General features: G+C 37.2%; 1 protein-coding gene across 8 annotated transcripts in view; it reads left to right on the top strand.

Annotated features, from left to right (window-relative positions):
- The window catches only part of CNOT2 (CCR4-NOT transcription complex subunit 2), a 159,841-nt gene that overhangs the window by 87,167 nt on the left and 54,589 nt on the right, over nt 1-18,085 (top strand). Inside the window, exon 2 of one of the 8 annotated variants that reach the window (XM_010598816.3) lies at nt 9,838-9,895. The exons of the other annotated variants lie outside the window; for them this stretch is intronic. Within the exon in view, the coding sequence (XP_010597118.1) occupies nt 9,875-9,895 (21 nt within the window). The 5' untranslated portion in view covers nt 9,838-9,874. The remainder of the gene's footprint in view (nt 1-9,837; nt 9,896-18,085) is intronic. 8 annotated transcript variants of the gene reach the window in all.

Genomic DNA, 18,085 nt, shown 5'->3' with positions numbered 1-18,085 from the left:
CAAAAACTCTCTAAGCAATTTACCAGATATCTCTAAAACACTCAATATGTTAATTACTATCTACCAAGGATTTCTGCATTATATAAAGCATTTAAAATAAAAGTTATGTAATTATATAGCATATACAGATTCAATAGGTGTGTTTGTTTACTTAGCATACAAGATTTTTATACAATACTGTATACAAGTTATATTTTTTCTTTTTCACTCCAATAAAGAAGGAATGTAAATAAACAGTGAAGTACCCTGTTTCTTTGATTCTAAGTTGCTCATGTTGAGCGTTTTTATCTCTGAAATCAAGATGCATCTTAAAACTGATAGTGTCTTAGAGTCATAGTTGTGAAATAGTAGCTCGACAACCTTGTGTTGACTCATTCTTGTAAGATTTTAAAAGCACCAACATAAAAGCATCTTATAACCTATGATACATAGTATGTTAAAGATACATAATTCATCTTTAAAGATGCTTAATAAAGAACACTTAGGAAAAGTAAAATCAACAGGAATTTTTAAAAATGAATACTTAGCAATTGAACAGTTGTCAGAATAGATCTGGCATCCAGAGCAGAAAGATGGAATCATTAGTCATTGTAGCTGTTTGGTGTTGAGTGAAGGTGAGCAAGGGTAAGCTGGTGAAACCCGTTGCTTTTGAGTCGATTCTGACTCATAGCGACTCTACGGGACAGAGTAGAAGTGCCCCATAGGGTTTCGAAGGAGCACCTGGTGTATTCGAACTGCTGACCTTTTGGTTAGCAGCTGAAATGTTTAACCACTGCAAAGCTGGTGGAGGAGTGAGTTAAACAATAAATGCCAGAATCCAAGGCATTTATTTTTCTCTTCTTTGCCCTTGAAGCTCTAGAAAAAAACGGCTGTGACCTATTGTGTGTAACCAAGTGTGAAGCAACCCCCCAAAAGACCGCTTGCCATTGAGTCAATTTCTCAAATTGGATGACTCTTCATATTCCCTTTGCTTACAGTTATACAATGACTTCTAAAATGCTCTTATAATTATATTATTAATGTAATGCTTCCCATGTCAAGATCACACTATTAGCAGTAAGTCATTGTATCAGCATGAACTAAATTTTTCTTATAAACTTTGACCTTTTGTTTGACATTCCTCTTCCTATATCTGAGAACATCAATTTCAATGAATTCCTAAGGTCTTCAGAGGTTGGTTCTTTGCTATGTGATGCTAATAGTGTTAGCTTTTTGTTGTTGTTGTTGACATGCATATTATGATACTTTTTTCTGTGATCTTCTAAAATCATCAGATGAGGCAACATTTGTTTTTCAGAAAGTCCAGTTTCACTAAGATACTCAAACTTTCTTAAACCGGTTTAAGGCACCTTACTCAATAATTTTTTTCACAGCACCCCTAGGGCAAAAGAAATACTAACAGCTTTTTAAAATGCATAGTTAGCTCCAAGCCTAGTCGTGGTTCACATGGCATCTGACAGACTTTGCTGTGTTAACCTAGAAAATTTAAAATATTCCATGACACCCTGTGTGTTCACTGTGGTGCCCCTTTTGGGAACTCTTGACTTAGACATTATGCACATGAAATATTATTAAGTGTTCTCTTTCAGAAAAATATTCTACATATAATTGACTTATCTTTGTCCTAACTGTGGACCTTTGAAGCATTGTGTTCATCGTTAAATAGAAAGTTACAACATTAGTGCAAATACTTCTATAAATCAGAGAAAATGTAGAAGAAAGTTACCTTTCAGGTGTAATCTTTGCTATGCTTGTGTTCTGGGATGATAGCAGTAATGTTGACAGTTTGCTCTCTTATCTTTCCGAATTCCCACATAAACGGGCAGAACAACTAGATAGCAAAACCAAAATCTATGAAAACATTTACAGGAAAACTCGGTGATTGAGGTATCACCATGAACTTCAAAATATAAGTAGGTGCTAACTGACTTGCATGTTAACAGTTTCTGTGAGGAAGAATGTACAAAGAGACGTTGGAATACCTAATGGATATCTATCTCAAAATAGTAGCACTCCAAAGTTGTTGTTGCTGTTGTTAGGTGCTGTTGAGTCAGTTTCAACTCGTAGCGACCCTGTGTACCACAGAACGAAACACTGCCTGGTCCTCTGCCATATTCACAATCATTAACGTTTGAATCCATTGTTGCACCCGCTGTGTCAGTCCATCTCGTTGACGGTCTTCATCTTTTTCATTGACCCTGTACTTTACCAAGCATGATATCCTTCTCCAGGGACTCATCCCTCCTGACATGTCCAAAGTATGTAAAATGCAGCCTCACCATCCTTGCTTCTAAGGAGCATAATGGTTGTACTTATTCCAAGACAGATTTGTTTGTTCTTTTGTTAGTCTATGGTATATACTCCAAAGTAGTTAACATGTATTCACTGGAAAATGGATGAGTCAATTTGAGAGCAGCAGGTGAAATTGGCAGAGGTTTCGCCCACTCCATTAGATGAGTGAGACCCATGGCAAGGCCTGAAGTGATGAGGGCAGTCTAGCTTTGTGAACTCTCAAAACTGAACCACCACCAGTGCTCACTTTCAGGGCCCTACTGCAGAGAACAAATTTTTAAAGTGATGGAACCAAAATTGAGCAGGATAGGAACAGCAGTGACATAAGAAAGAGAAGATCCAGAAAAAGGAGACTAGAGCCAGATGGCCTCATAAAGCAAGCCACCATATTTTTAAGCACTATGTGCAAACAAAAGAAGAGGGAGCTTTATGAAGTTAAAAAAATTATCTGAACCAGACCACTTTCTAAAAATTATTAAATTCACAATAGGTCTCCCAGGAATATGTTTGGGAGTGTTTGTACCGACTTATATTCTGATCACATATTGATCTGACATTTGATAATGTCAGAATTTTTTATTTTTTTTCCCAGTGTATTAGAGTTGTATTTGAGATCTTTCCCTATTGAACCAAGTAATGAAGATATGCTTCTGTATTGTCTTTTTAGACATTTTTTGATTTTGTCCTTCATGTTTAAATTTAGTCTGACTGAAATTAATCTTTGTACATGGTATGAGTTGGTTCTAGTTTCCTTTCATTTGCTTGTAATCAATTACAGTGTTACTGTATGCATACATTTTTTATCTTGCTCAGTTGATCAGTAGTGCCAGCTCTGTTGTAAATCAAGTTTCCTTATATGCATGGGTCTGTTTCTCTAGTTTGTTTCTTCGATGTATTTGTCTATGCTTGCATCAATATCATGTTTTATTATAGCTTTGTGTTAGAGCTTCATGTCTTTCTACATTGGTCTTCATGAGTGTCTTGACTTGGTGTTTTGTTCTATGACAAATTTAGAATATTCTTGAAAAACTCCCTCTCACCCCAAAAAAGTGTTGGGTTTGTAAATAGAATTGCACTTATGTTTTGTTTGGGGATGGATTAATATCTTTATGCTGTTCTTCCTATTTCTGAATTCATATATCAAGGTCTTCTGTATTTTCTTTTAGTAAGGTCATTTTTTTTTTTTTTTTTGTAATGAGCTTGTAAATCTTTAGTCAGATTTATGCCTAAGTGCTTTTTCGTTACTATTATAAATGATATTTTTAAGATTATGTTTTATAGGTATTACTGTTGTGTTGAAATGCAATTCATTTATCTTACAGATTTTTACTTAATTTTTTTATCTGTGGATGTTGCTGAACATTTATCTTGTAATGTATATATAGGTTCTTTGAGGTTTTCATGTAAATAAACATATCTGGGAATGACAGTTTTGAGTCTTCCTTTTTTAGTTTTATAACTTACATTTCTTTACTGAACTTATTAACACTTCTAAATACAATGTTAAATAGAAATGTTAATAGTGGATATTTTTCTCTTGTTATTTGTCTGACAAGGAAAGCTTTACGTTATCACCATTAAATGTGATGTTAGATATAGGATATAGGATTTTTGTACTTTATCAGGGTAAAGAAATTGTTCTTAATATACTATACTCTTATACATATTTTTGTCTGCAGCAACTTTTTCATTCTTAAGATTGTATTCTGTGTGTCTTTTCCCTTTATTTGATCAGTCTTGCCAGAGATTTGTCAATTTTATTAGCAACCACCTTTTAACTTTATATTTTAAATTTAGTTTTTGTTTTTTATTCATTAATCTCTCTTTATTTAATACAGATATGTTCTACTGTTCTTTGACTTTTAATTTGGTTCCTTAGCTTAATTTTTCAGTCTTTCATCTTTTTTACTGTATTTAAGGATCTGAATTTCCCTTTGAGTACTGCTTTTATGTTTCATAAATTTTGAATTGTAGTGGTGGTTGTTTTCGCCTTCTCTTCCCCCCCTCCCCCCCACCGTGGTATCTTTTTTGGCAGCAGATATTGTAACTGTTTTTAAGTTTCCAAACATAGGAAGTGTTTTTGTTTTTTGTTTTCTGTTGTCTATTTCTCATGTATTTCCATTGTGGTGGGATTGTGGTATTTGTTTATGTGCCTGAACAAAATGCCTGTTGACTTATTCGTGGGTGTGTTCTTTTTCTCTCCATTGGATCATGTTTCTTAGTCCTGTTGTCTAAATCTTATGTACCCAGTGTTTCCCATTTTTCAGCACTGTTCAGTCCTTTGTTTAATTAGATTTGGTTCCCAATAGATCCTCTTTTATTTCATTAATCATTTTATAATTCTTATGTTCTGTATGTGATAATTTCAAAAATTAGAAGTCACAACAGATCATTCTGTTATTTTTTGTTTCTGTTGATTCTTTCTTATGGTGTCTTGTTTCCTTGCTTGTGTGTTAAACTGTCATTTCATGTTTCTTAGAACTCTTTCTGTGGGAATTCTTTGAGGCCTAGGTGGAAGGGCATTGTTCCAGAGGAGATTTTCATTTGCTTTTTCAAGTGCCTAGGGGTACTATCAATCCAGGACCAATTAAAAGTAAAATAACTTGAGATTGTAGTCCACTCAGGTAATGCAAATTTGGCCTTGCTTGTGGCTATAGTTTCTTAGAGGAGATTTTCTTCTAATCCCTCTGGTTAAAATCAAAGCCATCAAGATTTTTTGTTGTCCTCTTCCTGAAGGGGTTATTACAATTATGTTGTAGCTTTTCAGGGTACTTGCTTTATGAAAAAGTTTTCTAATAGATTTGCTGTCTGTGGCATATACCTGTCTGGGACTATAAGCTTATTGGCTTCTCCGAATTTCTCCTTTTACTTAGCTTTCAGGTGCTGAGTATTTCTTTTATCTTTTCCTTCCTTCCTTAGTAATTAAAAATAAAACTGTAATCTCTTTGTTAGTTTTCACTGATAATTTGTTCACTTCTGTATCTTTACACGGGAGTAGTGCCGGACTTAAAATAGGTACTCCGTAAATATTTGTTGGTTAAATGAATCAGATATTTCATGGAACATTTGTAGTTGTTTTAGAATAGAGCATTTTGGTTTTGGTATAGTCTGCCATATTGCCGGAAAAAGATATAATCGTTCTCCAGATTTTGCTGAAATTTTACTTCTTAAGGATCACATTTCCTGTCTCCATTTTGTCATATATGTTCATTGTAGTTTTTTGGGGTGGTGTTATTTTGCTTTTTATTATCATCCATAATTAAAAAGTCTTGGTATTTTTTTTTCTTCTTCCCATCTCTACTTTTTTCTTCTCTTCCTTTCTTGTTTCCTTTGCCTATCTTCTTTCTTTTTCCCTTCCCTTTCTTTTTCCTTCCTTCCCTGCTTTCTTTATGGTATCATTTTTTTTTCTATCTGGGAAGGACTTTTTAAAATAGGAACATTTTTATAATGTAGTGCTGAGGTGGTAGATCCTTTTAACTTTGTATGTCTTAAAAAGTCTTTATTTTACCCTCATTTGTGAAAGATATTTTCACTGGGTATAGAATTCAAGGTTGATAGATTTTTCTTTTTGTACTTTAAAGATGTTATTCTTTGAAGTAATGCCATAATTAGTGGGTGAAATTTTAAGTAGAAACCGGTATGACATACTCTGAAAGTGCTTTCTTTGAAACGTTATTGTTTACAAAGGGAAAAATAGTAATTTACGTTGGGAAAACTTGGCATATGTGCCATTTTAAATAAGATAAAGGTTAACATTGCCTGTAATAAAACATATTAACAGCATATGTATAACATATTGATATATATGCATCATATATGATGTACTTGAAAGAACACATCACCTCTGGTAGTCTTCCTAAAAATGCATAACTTCATTCTAGTCGTGAGAAAACATCAGGCAAACCCAGTTGAGAGACATTCTGTAGTGTGATTGGCTATTACTCTTCAAAAGCATCAATGTCATTAAAAGCAAGGAAGTACTGAGGGCAGTCCCAGCATGGGGAATATTAAGGAGACCTGAAATAAATGTAGTCTGGGATCCTGGAACAGAAAAAGGACAGTAGTGGGAAAACTGGTAAAAGCCATATAAAGTCATTTAGTTAATAGTTTCTTCGTTTTGATATTTGTACTGTGGTTATGTAAGATTCTACCATTATGGGAAGGTAGGTGAAAGGTATATCGGAGCAGTGTACTTTTTTTGTAACTACTCTTTAAGTCTGAAATTATTTCCAAATAACATGTTTTATAAAAGCTAAATGGTAACTGCATTTGTGGGCATAGCTTGTTAACATGCAGTTGAGTTAGCATTTTCTTTGGGAAACTCCATTATGATAGTGTGTTGCATTTGTTTCTCTGGAGCCATTAGGTTTTTCCAGAAAATTTGTATATATAATTTGAAGATTTTGAGATGGTGGGAGAGTAGGTGGTTCTTAACATCTGATTGGCAGTGTTTTGGGAGCAGGGTAAGGAAAGAAGGCTGAGGATCCCACAGTTTAGAATGTAGAATCTTTACTTTATTCTTTAGTTTTGAAGCCCATGCCCCATTCCTCATCTCCATTTTGGTTAAATTTCTAAGTTTGAAGTCTGTATGAATTTTTCTGGAAAGTAAACCTTTGGTATTATATTGGGATTTGAGTGCTGGGTATTCTCTGTGCTCAGTGTGATAGGGAAGCATCTTCGGCCCAACCACTTTATAGATTCTACCTCTCTGTGCCTCAGTTTCCTCATCTGGAAAATAACAACGAGGTAAAAGTAACCATCTTACGGAGAGTTTGTTATGATTAAGCAAGGTGATACACATAAAGTACTAACTAGATTAGTAGGTTGTCATTTGGTAAACGTTCAGTACATATTAGTTCATATTTGTATGAGGCCCACTATGTTACACTATTAGGCTGTGTACTGTACAACTGATTCCAAGTGGGGCCATTCCCATGGACTGCAGTGCAGCCCAGTGGCCCTGCTATGATTTTTTAGTGAGATTTTGTAACAGAAAAGAAATATGTGTTGTCACATCATATTAAACTATAAGTCTGAAATATTTTCAAAAGAACTTTTTTTAAAGGAAAAACTTATAAAAGTAATTAACTTGAGAAACAATTTGATAAATGGTGGAAAAAAAATTTACAATCTCCAAATCCTTATCTGATATTTTTCATAGTGCGGCCTTCTAACCAATGAAAGTTTTGGATAATCTTTTAGGTATTTTGGAAGTGGTTGTCAATTCCAGTGTAGAAAGGTTGAAAACAATTTAATTTTGCGCATGTTTCTGAAATACAAAATTTAACAATTTTTGACATAATTTTATTACTTTTTAAAAATAATTGTTACGCTCAAAGTTTTTGCATGTGCTGTAAGCGTTACATTGGTCAGCTAATGTCAACACTCAAATAACAGCATGCATGGAGTAAGATGGGATACATTCATGTTATGGCCTGCTATTTACCACGCAATTCTCCAGACCCTGGATACAGAAATGAACAAAGAGATAAAAAAAAAAAAAAAAGAATTCCGATTCTTATGAAGCCAATGTTTTAGAGCATAGGTAGATATTAAAAAAAAAAAGAGAAAAGCGTTGGCCGTGGAGTCGATTTCGACTCATAGTGACCCTATATCTCAGAGTAGATAAGACCCATAGGATTTCCAAGGAGTGGCTGGTGGATTCGAACCGCCGACCTTTTGGTTTCAAGCTGAGATCTTAAGCACTGTGCTGCCAGGGCTCCATATGTAGATAGTAAACAAAATAAGTAAAATGTGTTGTGTGTTATTTGGTGATATATGTTATGAGGAAAATAAAGCAGAAAAGTGGAATGGGGAGCTTTCATGGGCTTGGGGGAAAGAGTATTGTAGTTTTAAATAGAGGAAACAGGGAAGGCCTCACTGAGACGACTCAGTACCATAGGTGAGGTAGGAAACCATGTGGGGATACCTAGGGAAAGCGCACTCCTAGAGGATACAGTAAGTGTAAATGCTGGGAGACAAGAATGCCTAACATTTGAGGAATAGTAAGGATGCCAGTGTGGCAGGAATACAATGAGAGAAGGGGAGAGTGGTAGGAGATTAGAAGTAATAAAGGGTAAGGTCACTAAGGCCTTATACACCACAATAATGATACAGGAACCTATGGTAAATGTGTTTTCCTCTTTCCTCCTTTTGATTTGTGATGCTCCTTTATCTTGAGCATCAAATGGGTATATGAGAATATAAAATATATAGCAGTTTGCATAATAGATGGCTCTCTGAATGTTTATTGAATTAATTTATATGGCAAGTTACTAAGTAGTGTATGTTCAGTGTCCTGTGTTCACTTGATGAAGTAGTGCTTTTTGTTTTTAACTGCTTCCTGAAGCCCTGGTGGTACAGTGGTTAAGAGCTTGTAACCAAAAGGCTGGTGATTTGAATCCACCAGCTGCTGTTTGGAAACCACATGGGGCAGTTCTACTCTGTCTTATACAGTCGATATGAGTAGGAATTGACAGCAACGAGTTTTGTTTTCGTTTTCTTTTAATAACATAATTCAGGATTCCAATATGCCTGTGTGTATTCAGTTGAAGGTTTTTAAATATTTGTCACCTTTAATAATGTCTATTTGTACTCTTGAATAGATCTGTTATCTCGAAAGAACTTAAACAGACGTTTTTATTAGCTTTGGCAGTGGGTTTTTTTTTTTTTTTTTTGGTATTTAAATAGTCAAATCATATAACCCAGTCCAGTTTTCTCTGAATAAATAGTTTACTTTTTATATTATTAAACAAGGACTCACATTTTTATAAACGTGATTAAGTCACATTTTATTTAAATTCTCTGTTCAGATTGATTGTTAAAGTATCTTTAATTTTTACCCTTTATCATCTAGTTTGATTTAAGTGTCATATTTTTTTAATGGGAGTTTTTCTTTGTTTTAATCAGTGGAACAATTTTAAGAAATTCATTTTTTCCCCATGGAGTACACTTACACCAAAAGTCATCCTTAGGTTTTAAAAAAAGTTTACTAGGCCACTTTTAGGAATTAAGCACTCCCATTTTTTTATGTAGTCCAGCTTTCAATTCTGCTGGTTGATGGAGTTAACATGTTTTAGAGCCTTAGATTTAATGTTGAGTACTGAAAAGAGCAAAGGAAGTATATAAGCAGATAAACAAAGTGTTTGAAATATTGTCTTAGATATTTTTATGGTGGTCAGGTAAGCTTTCCTTCAATTTTTCTGGAAAAGTATGCAAATTTATAGAAAATTATGTTTTTGTTTTTTTTTAAGTTCTTTGAATAGTTCTGAGAGGTGGTTCTGGGGTTGGGAAATAAAGAAGAAGTGAACAGGGAGTCATAATATTGAAACTGGACATTCAGAGTTTTATAGCATGATTTCCTTATTTTTCAAAGAGCAGAAGAATCCCATCGTTTATCATGTTCTGGTTGGACTCCTTTCTTATCGTTTGCTGGAGTTTGAACTTCAGAGCTATGGTGTCAACCCTGCTGTAGTATCTCAGGGGAGCTCCTAGTGTGGGGCTGGTGCCATGGCTCACCCTCCAACCTTTCCTTCTTCACTTCAGCCTCCAGCTCTGAGCTTTCCAATTCCCAGAGTAGCAAATGTTGAAAGAAGTTGCACAGGTAAGTATGCGGTGGGAAAGGCTGGGGAAAATACGGTACTGTTGTCAGTATTTTGAGGGTGGATATTGGACCGTTTTACCAGTGAGGCATTTTGTTAGTTCAGAAATATAACATTATTTCTTATAGATTATTTTTCTTGTAAAACTATCTAATAGATTACTGAAAATCAAAAAAATCCAATCAGTTTAATTCTTATTAATTAGAAGTCAATCTGGGAAAACCTTAGGCTGAATAAAACATTAATATTTAATGGAAAAGTTGTTAGATTGCTTTAAAACTTCATATTCTCCCCAGTGTATTACAGGACCAGAAAACTCATTTTCAGAAAAGAAACGAAGAAAAAAAAGTTGGGGGAGGCATAAACATGTAGAGTACAATTTTGCCACATGTAACTTGATCTCAGAATGAGACAAGTTGTTTCCTTTCAGTAGCTTTAGACACGCTGTTCTTCTCTGTTTTGAGGTTTTAGGTAGCGACGTTTTTAATCTCTACAGGAATAGAAACTTCTTCAAGCATCTTTTTCTTTGAAGTCTAGACAGGAGAGCTGGAACATTTCCACTCGTCTCATCAGTTTGAGGTTAACATAAACAAGTACCGAAGCATCGAAGGCACAGTGTCTGATACATAGTTCAGCAAATATTTGTTGAATAAATCAATGAATTCACCAAATCTTGTGTGTGTATATCTGTGTGAAAAATGCCAACACCCCTGATATTTTCTGCTTGTCTGCCTTGCATCAAAAGTTATGATCTGACATTACAGATTTTTTTCCCCCTTAGTGCATGATTTTTAGAAATAAATTTGGAGGTGTGTAGCCCTTGGTTTTCACTACCTTATTTACTACGTTTTGACGTTCTTCTCAGGGAGCCTTCAAAAATTACTTGTTTCTTTAGTTCTTGTAGATCTTTTCCATATAGTCTAGATTCATGTGCTTTATAGCTTCTTCTGCACATTTATAATTATACCCAGGAAAAGTAGACTCTTATCATGGCCTATGATTGCTAAAATTTCTTCAGAGAGAGTGTGTCATGCTTAAGGAGATTGAGACACCAAGTATTTGGCATTTCAGATCTCAAAACAGATCCTCAAAATACATAATCTTTAGCAGTTTGTCTCCCCTTTCTGTCTCTTAAGCTCTAGGGTTTTTTAGCTTTCTGGGAGCCTTTTACAAATACTATATCCCTCAGTAAAGTAAACCATGTATCTAGTTTCTTCCACTGAAAAATAAGTTTTTTCTCAGTGTATATTCATATTCCCTTCCTCTTCTACTTTTTATTGGACCTATTTCTTCCTCTCTTACTTTTTATTAGACCTTAGGAGTGCTTTAAAATTTCACCTTCATTGAAATATGTCATTTATGCTTTGAGGATTTGTTTTGTATCCTATACGCATATGTTTGCTAGTGTTGTATATCCTTCCATTTGTATAATTTTACATCCTTTTTTTAATATTTAAGGGTAGAGTACTACTTACTTTAGGCCATATTATGTGAGTTATCAACTCTTAACTTATTATTGCTCATAAAGTCCACCAGTTCTATTATAGTTGTTCTTTAGTTGGTGTAAGATCATGTACTTTTTTCCTATTTGTTGGTACTATTTGAATGATTAGAGTCTTGACGTTAAGATGATGCACGTTTAAAGCTTATATGCTAATGATTCAAGTCTGGATCTATAAAGGCATATATGTACAGGAGATTTTAAGATTTTAGAAACCCAGGAAATCTGTTTCTTCAAGTTGAAGTATGTACAATATATTCTTCATAAAGTTAAACCGAGAAGGGGAATTATTGGTGAAATCTGTATAGAACATATGGTCTTTTTGATGACACTTCTTATGGAATATGTAGATTTTTGGCAAATGTTAAGGAATGGTACACATGACTTTGGGGAACATGATCTGAGTAACAAGATTTTGGTAAATGATTTTTGGATTAAGGAAGAGTAATGCGTACTCTTGTCTCTTTTAGTTATGTACCTACTCCACTTTTCCTTCAGATGTGGGCCAACCTGTCTTTTTTTTTTTTTTTTTTTCCGTACCATGCCTCTCAAAAAGAATTTTTGCAGCCCTTGGAAAGGACTCTTTCAGAATGTTTACCTACTCTCCAGAATAATGGCTGTGGAAGTGTTTATATAGACGCCTAGTTTTCTGCTAAACCACATGTCCAGACAGAACTACGTTTTCTGTGGTAACTGCTTTCTCAGTATTCATTAAGACTTTTATTGCTCACTTTTTGGGCATTTGGTATTTCTAAAACTATGAAATGAATTGCTTTTATTTTTTTCCATGCCCTAGATTCAATCTGATGAAACAAAAATTCTAGACTTTATCTAAACTTTCATTTTTCTTAGATCCATTCTAAGCAGACTCATAGACTATTCATTATATATTTATCATATTAGAAATACCATATCACAAGATTATAGAACTAAGAAGACTTCAAGAATCATATTCTTCAATATATAAAGATAGATCATTTGTTCTTTTCCTAAAGATTTCCAGGGATTAAGATCCTGGTTTTTTGAGAAGCTAGAATATTTTTTATCCTTGTATGTGCCCTTTTCTCCTTTACTTAAACCCATTTTTCAAGAATGAAATATAATTAGGATCATTTATAACAGTTGTGAAGCAGGATAGGTGGCTCAAATGCTATTACAAAAAATACTGTACACCAAAAATTCTTTGGGTTACATATATTCTCAGATTGTGGCAAGATAATTATCAATATAGAGATACTCTAGTTCCATAGAATTTGGGCAGTTTCTCAGTGAGATTTGACCTAGCATGTTTTCCCTCTAAAGGGCAATAATAAAAACACCAGATCATCTTTGGCACGTACTATGGCTCCTTGTTATTGACCGCATCTTGATAAAGGCAGATAAGTCTTAATAGCAATGGTTCTGATTTTCAATAATTAGTTTCTGCTTACTTTGTAGACAAACAGGAACTTGTGCATATACCTTATGAAGTCCTTGCTGATATTGAATATGGAATTGGGAGGGAAAGCAAGAAGTCAAATTCCATTAGGAAAACAGAAAGAAATTATCTGTCTATCTATCTATATATTTTTTAATCTCCAGCACTGTAATGACCTGCAATTATCAGTCTTTCCTTTATAATGTAATTTGAGTGCAAATCCTATAGTTAGAAATGAAAAATTGGTGGCTATGAAGATGTGAAAAGTTTTAAAACACATTTTTTTTACCTAGTCAAATAGTTAATTAATTTTATGATGGGACACTTCTGTCAGCATGTGTCTTAGGCTGGGTTCTCTAGAGAAGCAAAACCAGTAAAGCATATAAATACATAGAGATTTATATCAAGGAAACGGCTCACACGACTGTAGATGCTAAAATGTCCCAGTCCATGGATCAGCATAGAGGCTTCTCTCACTTCACATAGTCACAGGGGCTGGCGAACCCAAGATTGGCAGGTCAGAGAGCAGGGCTCCTGCTCTCAGGCTGTGAAGATCAAAGAACCCTAAGATCTGCAGATAAGCTGATAGCTTGAGTCCCAAAAGCCAAAGGTCAGATGAACAGGAGGAAGCTACAGGATCCAGAGTGAGCAAAAAAACCAGAACATCTCCTTATATTTGGATGCAGGCCACACCCCCAAGGAAACTCTCTTTCAACTGGCTACTCACAGCAGATTCAGTCACGGGAGTGATCACGTATAAACACTGAGAATCACGGCCCAGCCAAGTTGACACACAAGCTTAACCATCACAGTTTACCCCTTGTCAACTTGGCACATGTACACATGTCCTTAAACCTTCATAATCTCTGAATAAAGACAGTTACAGAGTCATACTTGTGCCTAGCATGATACAACTAACATGTGTACAACCAAAAATGCACTAGCCCTGTTTACATCTTATATTTTATAAGTTAAGAAAAGAAAACTATTTGATGCACACATACAAAGCAGAAATATTCATAACAATTACAGTCCCCATTTCTGCAGCTGGTCACGTAACTGTAACTGGTCTTTAGAACTGCCTTCTTCCACCACCCATTCCGTATTCCCTTTGTCCTCAATAAGCACCTCAGCTGGTTGTGGTTCTTTGCCTGGTGGGGTGACCCAAACCTTCACTCTTGAAGGGACTGGGTCATTAGTAGTCATGTTGGAATTGGGTTGCTGTAGTTTTCCCTTGACTTTAATCACAGGGCATGGTAGTAATACCTAAGGGATCTCCTGCGTTCCAAACATACTCTTCTTTACCTCCATTATGTAATATCAATCCAATGTTCTCTTGGTAATCACGGTCAGTCACACCAGCCAGTATGGTAACTCCCTTCTTTGCCTGTTGATCCAAAGGCATAAGGAGCCCAAAGTGGCCAGGTGGCATTCTTAGCTTACAGTGCAATGGAATCAGTGATGTGTCTCCTGGTGGGAACATTCATGTCTTTGAAACTAAGACCTCTAAACCTGTAGGTTGTGGGGACAGGGAACAAAGATCTTGTGAGTGGTCACAAGGGGTAATAGTGAGTGGTACCACTCCCATTTCCACCCCTTGATTCCTGGGCCCATGAATCCTAGCTGTGGGAAAAACAGCACAATATACTGGACATTGGTTTAGAGCATATGTAGCCTCCTGGAGAGCATTGCCCCAACCCTGCAAGATATTGCCACCTATCTGGTGCCCTAATTATATCTTTAGAAGGCCATTCCATAGTTATATCAAGCCAGCTGCTTCAGGATGTTGGGGAACGTGGTAAGACCAGCGAATGCCATGAGCACAGGCCCACCATCACACTTCATTTGCTGTGAAGTAAGTCCCTTCATTCAGTGGCTAAGGCACTCTGTAAGTCCATGGGTTGTAGTTTTGGCACAAACATTGCATGCATGGAAGGCAAATCCATATCCAGAGTAAGTGTCTATTCCAGTAAGGACAAAGCGCTGCCTTTTCCGTGATGGAAGTGGTCCAGTGTAATCAGGTTGCCACCAGTTTGCTGGCTGATCACCTCAAGGGATGGTGCCATAGCGAGGACTCAGTGTTGGTCTCTGCTGCTGGCAGATTGGGCACTCAGCAGTGGCTATAGCCAAGTCACCCTTAGTGAATGGAAGTCCATGTTGCTGAGCCCATGCATAACCTCCATGCCTGCCACCATGGCCACTTTGTTCATGAGCCCATTGAGCAATGATGGGAGTAGCTGGGGAAAGAGGATGACTGGTTTCCACAGAATGCGTCATCCTATCTGCTTGATTGTTAAAATCATCCTCTGCTAAGGTCACCCTTTGGTGAGCATTCACATGAGACACAAATAATATTCACTTCTTTGGCCCATTCAGAGAGGTCAGTCCACATACCTCTTCCCCATAAATCCTTGTCTCCGATTTTCCATTCATGTTCCTTCCATGTCCCTGACCATCCAGCCAAACCACTGGCCACAGCCTGTGAATCAGTATACAGTCACACATCAGGCCATTTCTCCTTCCAGGCAAAGTGAACAGCCAGGTACACTGCTCAAAGTTCTGCCCATTGAGAGGATTTCCCTTCGCCAGTGTCCTTCAGGGAGGTCCTAGAAAGGGGCTGTAGTGCTGCTGCTGTCCACTTTCAAGTGGTACCTGCATATCGTGCAGAACCATCTGTAAACCAGGAATGGGTTTTTTCTTCTTCAGTCAGCTGATCATGAGGAACTCCCCATGAGGCCATAGGTGCAGAATGAGAGATGAAGGATAATGTGACAGGAGTGGAGACTATGGGCATTTGGGCCACTTCCTCATGCAACTTGTGCCTTCAGGTCCTGTTCAGGCCCAATCTTGTATATACCGCTTCCGTTTAATGGTGGAATGCTGCTGTGCATGTCCAACTTTATGACTCCGTGGGTCAGACAACACCCAGTTCATGGTGGGCAGTTAAGGTTGCGTGGCGACTTGGTATCCCATGGTTAAGCATTCAGTCTCTGCTAAGGCCCAGCAACAAGCCAAAAGCTGTTTCTCAAAAGGAGAGTAGTTATCTGCAGAGGATGGCGGGGCTTTGCTCCAAAATCCTAAGGGTCTGTGCTGTGATTCACCAATAGGGGCCTGCCAAAGACTTCAAACAGCGTCTCTATCTGCCACTGACACTTCAGGCACCATTGGATCAGCTGGATCATATGGCCCATGTGGCAGAGCAGCTTGCACAGCAGCTTGAACCTGTTGCAGAGCCTTCTGTTGTTCTGGGCCCCACTTAAAACTAGCAGCTTTTCAAGTCACTTGATAAATATGCTGGAGTAGGACACCCAAATGAGGAAGGTGTTGCCTCCAAAATCCAAAGAGGCCCACTAGATGTGCCTCCTTTTTAGTTGTGGGAGCACCCAGATACAATAACTTATCCTTTGCTTTAGAAGGAGTATCTCGACATGCCCTACACCACTGGACCCCTAGAAACTTCACTGAGGTGGAAGGCACCTGAATTTTTGTGGGATTAATTTCTCACCCTCTAGCATGCAAATATTTTACCAATAAGTTCAAAGTCGTTGACGCTTCTTCCTTACTAGTTCCAATCAGCATAATGACATCAGTGTAATGGGCGAGTGTGACGTCTTGTGGAAGAGAAAAGCAATCAAGGTCCCTGTGGACTAAATTATGACATAGAGCTGGAGAGTTGATACAGCTCTGAGGTAGGCAACTGAAGGTGGCATATTGCTGACCTTGCCAGCTGAAGGCAAACTGCTTCTGAATGTCCTTAGAAACAGATACGAGGGATCAGGAGATGTATCAGTTTGCTCAAGCAATGAAACTGCATCTGGAACAGCAGCTGCAATTGGAGTCACCACCTGGTTAAGTTTTTTTTAATCTCCTGTCATTTTCTAGGATCCATCTGTTTTTTGCACAGGCCAAATAGTCAAGTTGTATGGGGATGTCCTTGACAGTGGCAGTAATCTCTGCAGTTTACTATTTTCCTAGGTAGGGGCAATTCTAATGGCTTCCACTTGGCTTTTCCTGCCGTGATTAAAAAAAAAAAAATGGCCCTTATTATATTTGTCAAGGATCTGTTGTGGTAGTTCTGCCAGTTGCTGAGTAGTATATCTATTCCATTTATGCATTCTGGAACTGGGGAAATTACTACAGGATGAGTTCAGGGACCCACTGGACCTTCTGTGAGATGGACATGAGTCAAGACTCCATTAATAACCTGACCTCCATATGCCCGCACTCTGAGTGGTGGGCCACAGTGACATTTTGGGTCTCCTGGAATTAGGGTCAGTTCAAAGCCAGTATCCAGTAATTTCTGAAAAGTCTGATTATTTCCTTTTCCCCAGTGAATAGTTACTCCTGTAAAAGGTCATAGATCCCTTTGGGGAAGGCTGGGAGAAAGATTAACAGTAAAAATTTTTGGCAGAGTATTGGAGTCCTTCCTCAAGGGGACCTGGCCTCCCCTTTATTCAAGGGGTCATAGATCTTTAAACTCGCTCAAATCTGGGAATTGACTGAGGGACCGTGACTCTCTATTCTGGCAATTTGAGTTAGACTGCTTTTCACCTGACCTAGAATTCATCTGTTTATACAGATCAAGTAAATGTTTAGTAGATTTCCTATCTATTTCGCTCCTAGGGACATCATGACTAAGTAGCCAATGCCATAAGTCCATACAAATCAGGCTATTCTGATTACTGTTTTGACTCCTGTCAATTATTGTAACTACACCTACCCTGTCTTTGTCTATTGAGTGCAGCCACTTGGCCCCTACTCCATGGGGTCCAATCAGTTCATTGTAGTTAGGTGTCTTAATTCAGTTATGGCAGTTCCCACTGTCAAATCTGATTTACGTAAAATAACAATGACAGCAGCCTTCAAGGATGCTGGAGCTCCCTTCACAAATTTGTTCCTTACAGTTGTGGTAAAAGGTGTGTCCTCAGGGCACTCCACGTGTAGGTGTGTGGGTCTAACCTGATAAATCCACTCTAGCATGCCAATTTCCCTAAGTCTTTGGATGCCTTCTTCTACAGGTCTGGAACTTCAACTTGATTTCGTGTAGGCTACCTCATAATCCCTGCTTCAGCAACCCACTCAAATGAGCTATTAAATCCTTCTGTAACTTCTTAAGCTGAAACATTGAATGAAGAATCTGCTCTGTGGACCATCAGTAAACTCAGACTGATCCATCTCTGTGTTCCTTGCACCATTATCCCACACCTTTAATAACCATTCCTGCCCATATTTCCTAGGTTTCTGTACGCATTAGAAAATCCAAGCAGTTCTTTT

Source organism: Loxodonta africana, chromosome 4 (assembly GCF_030014295.1).
Source record: "Loxodonta africana isolate mLoxAfr1 chromosome 4, mLoxAfr1.hap2, whole genome shotgun sequence".
Classification (NCBI taxonomy): domain Eukaryota; kingdom Metazoa; phylum Chordata; class Mammalia; order Proboscidea; family Elephantidae; genus Loxodonta; species Loxodonta africana.
The sequence above is the reverse complement of the archived record's forward strand: the minus strand, read 5'-3'. Positions and strand labels throughout refer to the sequence as shown.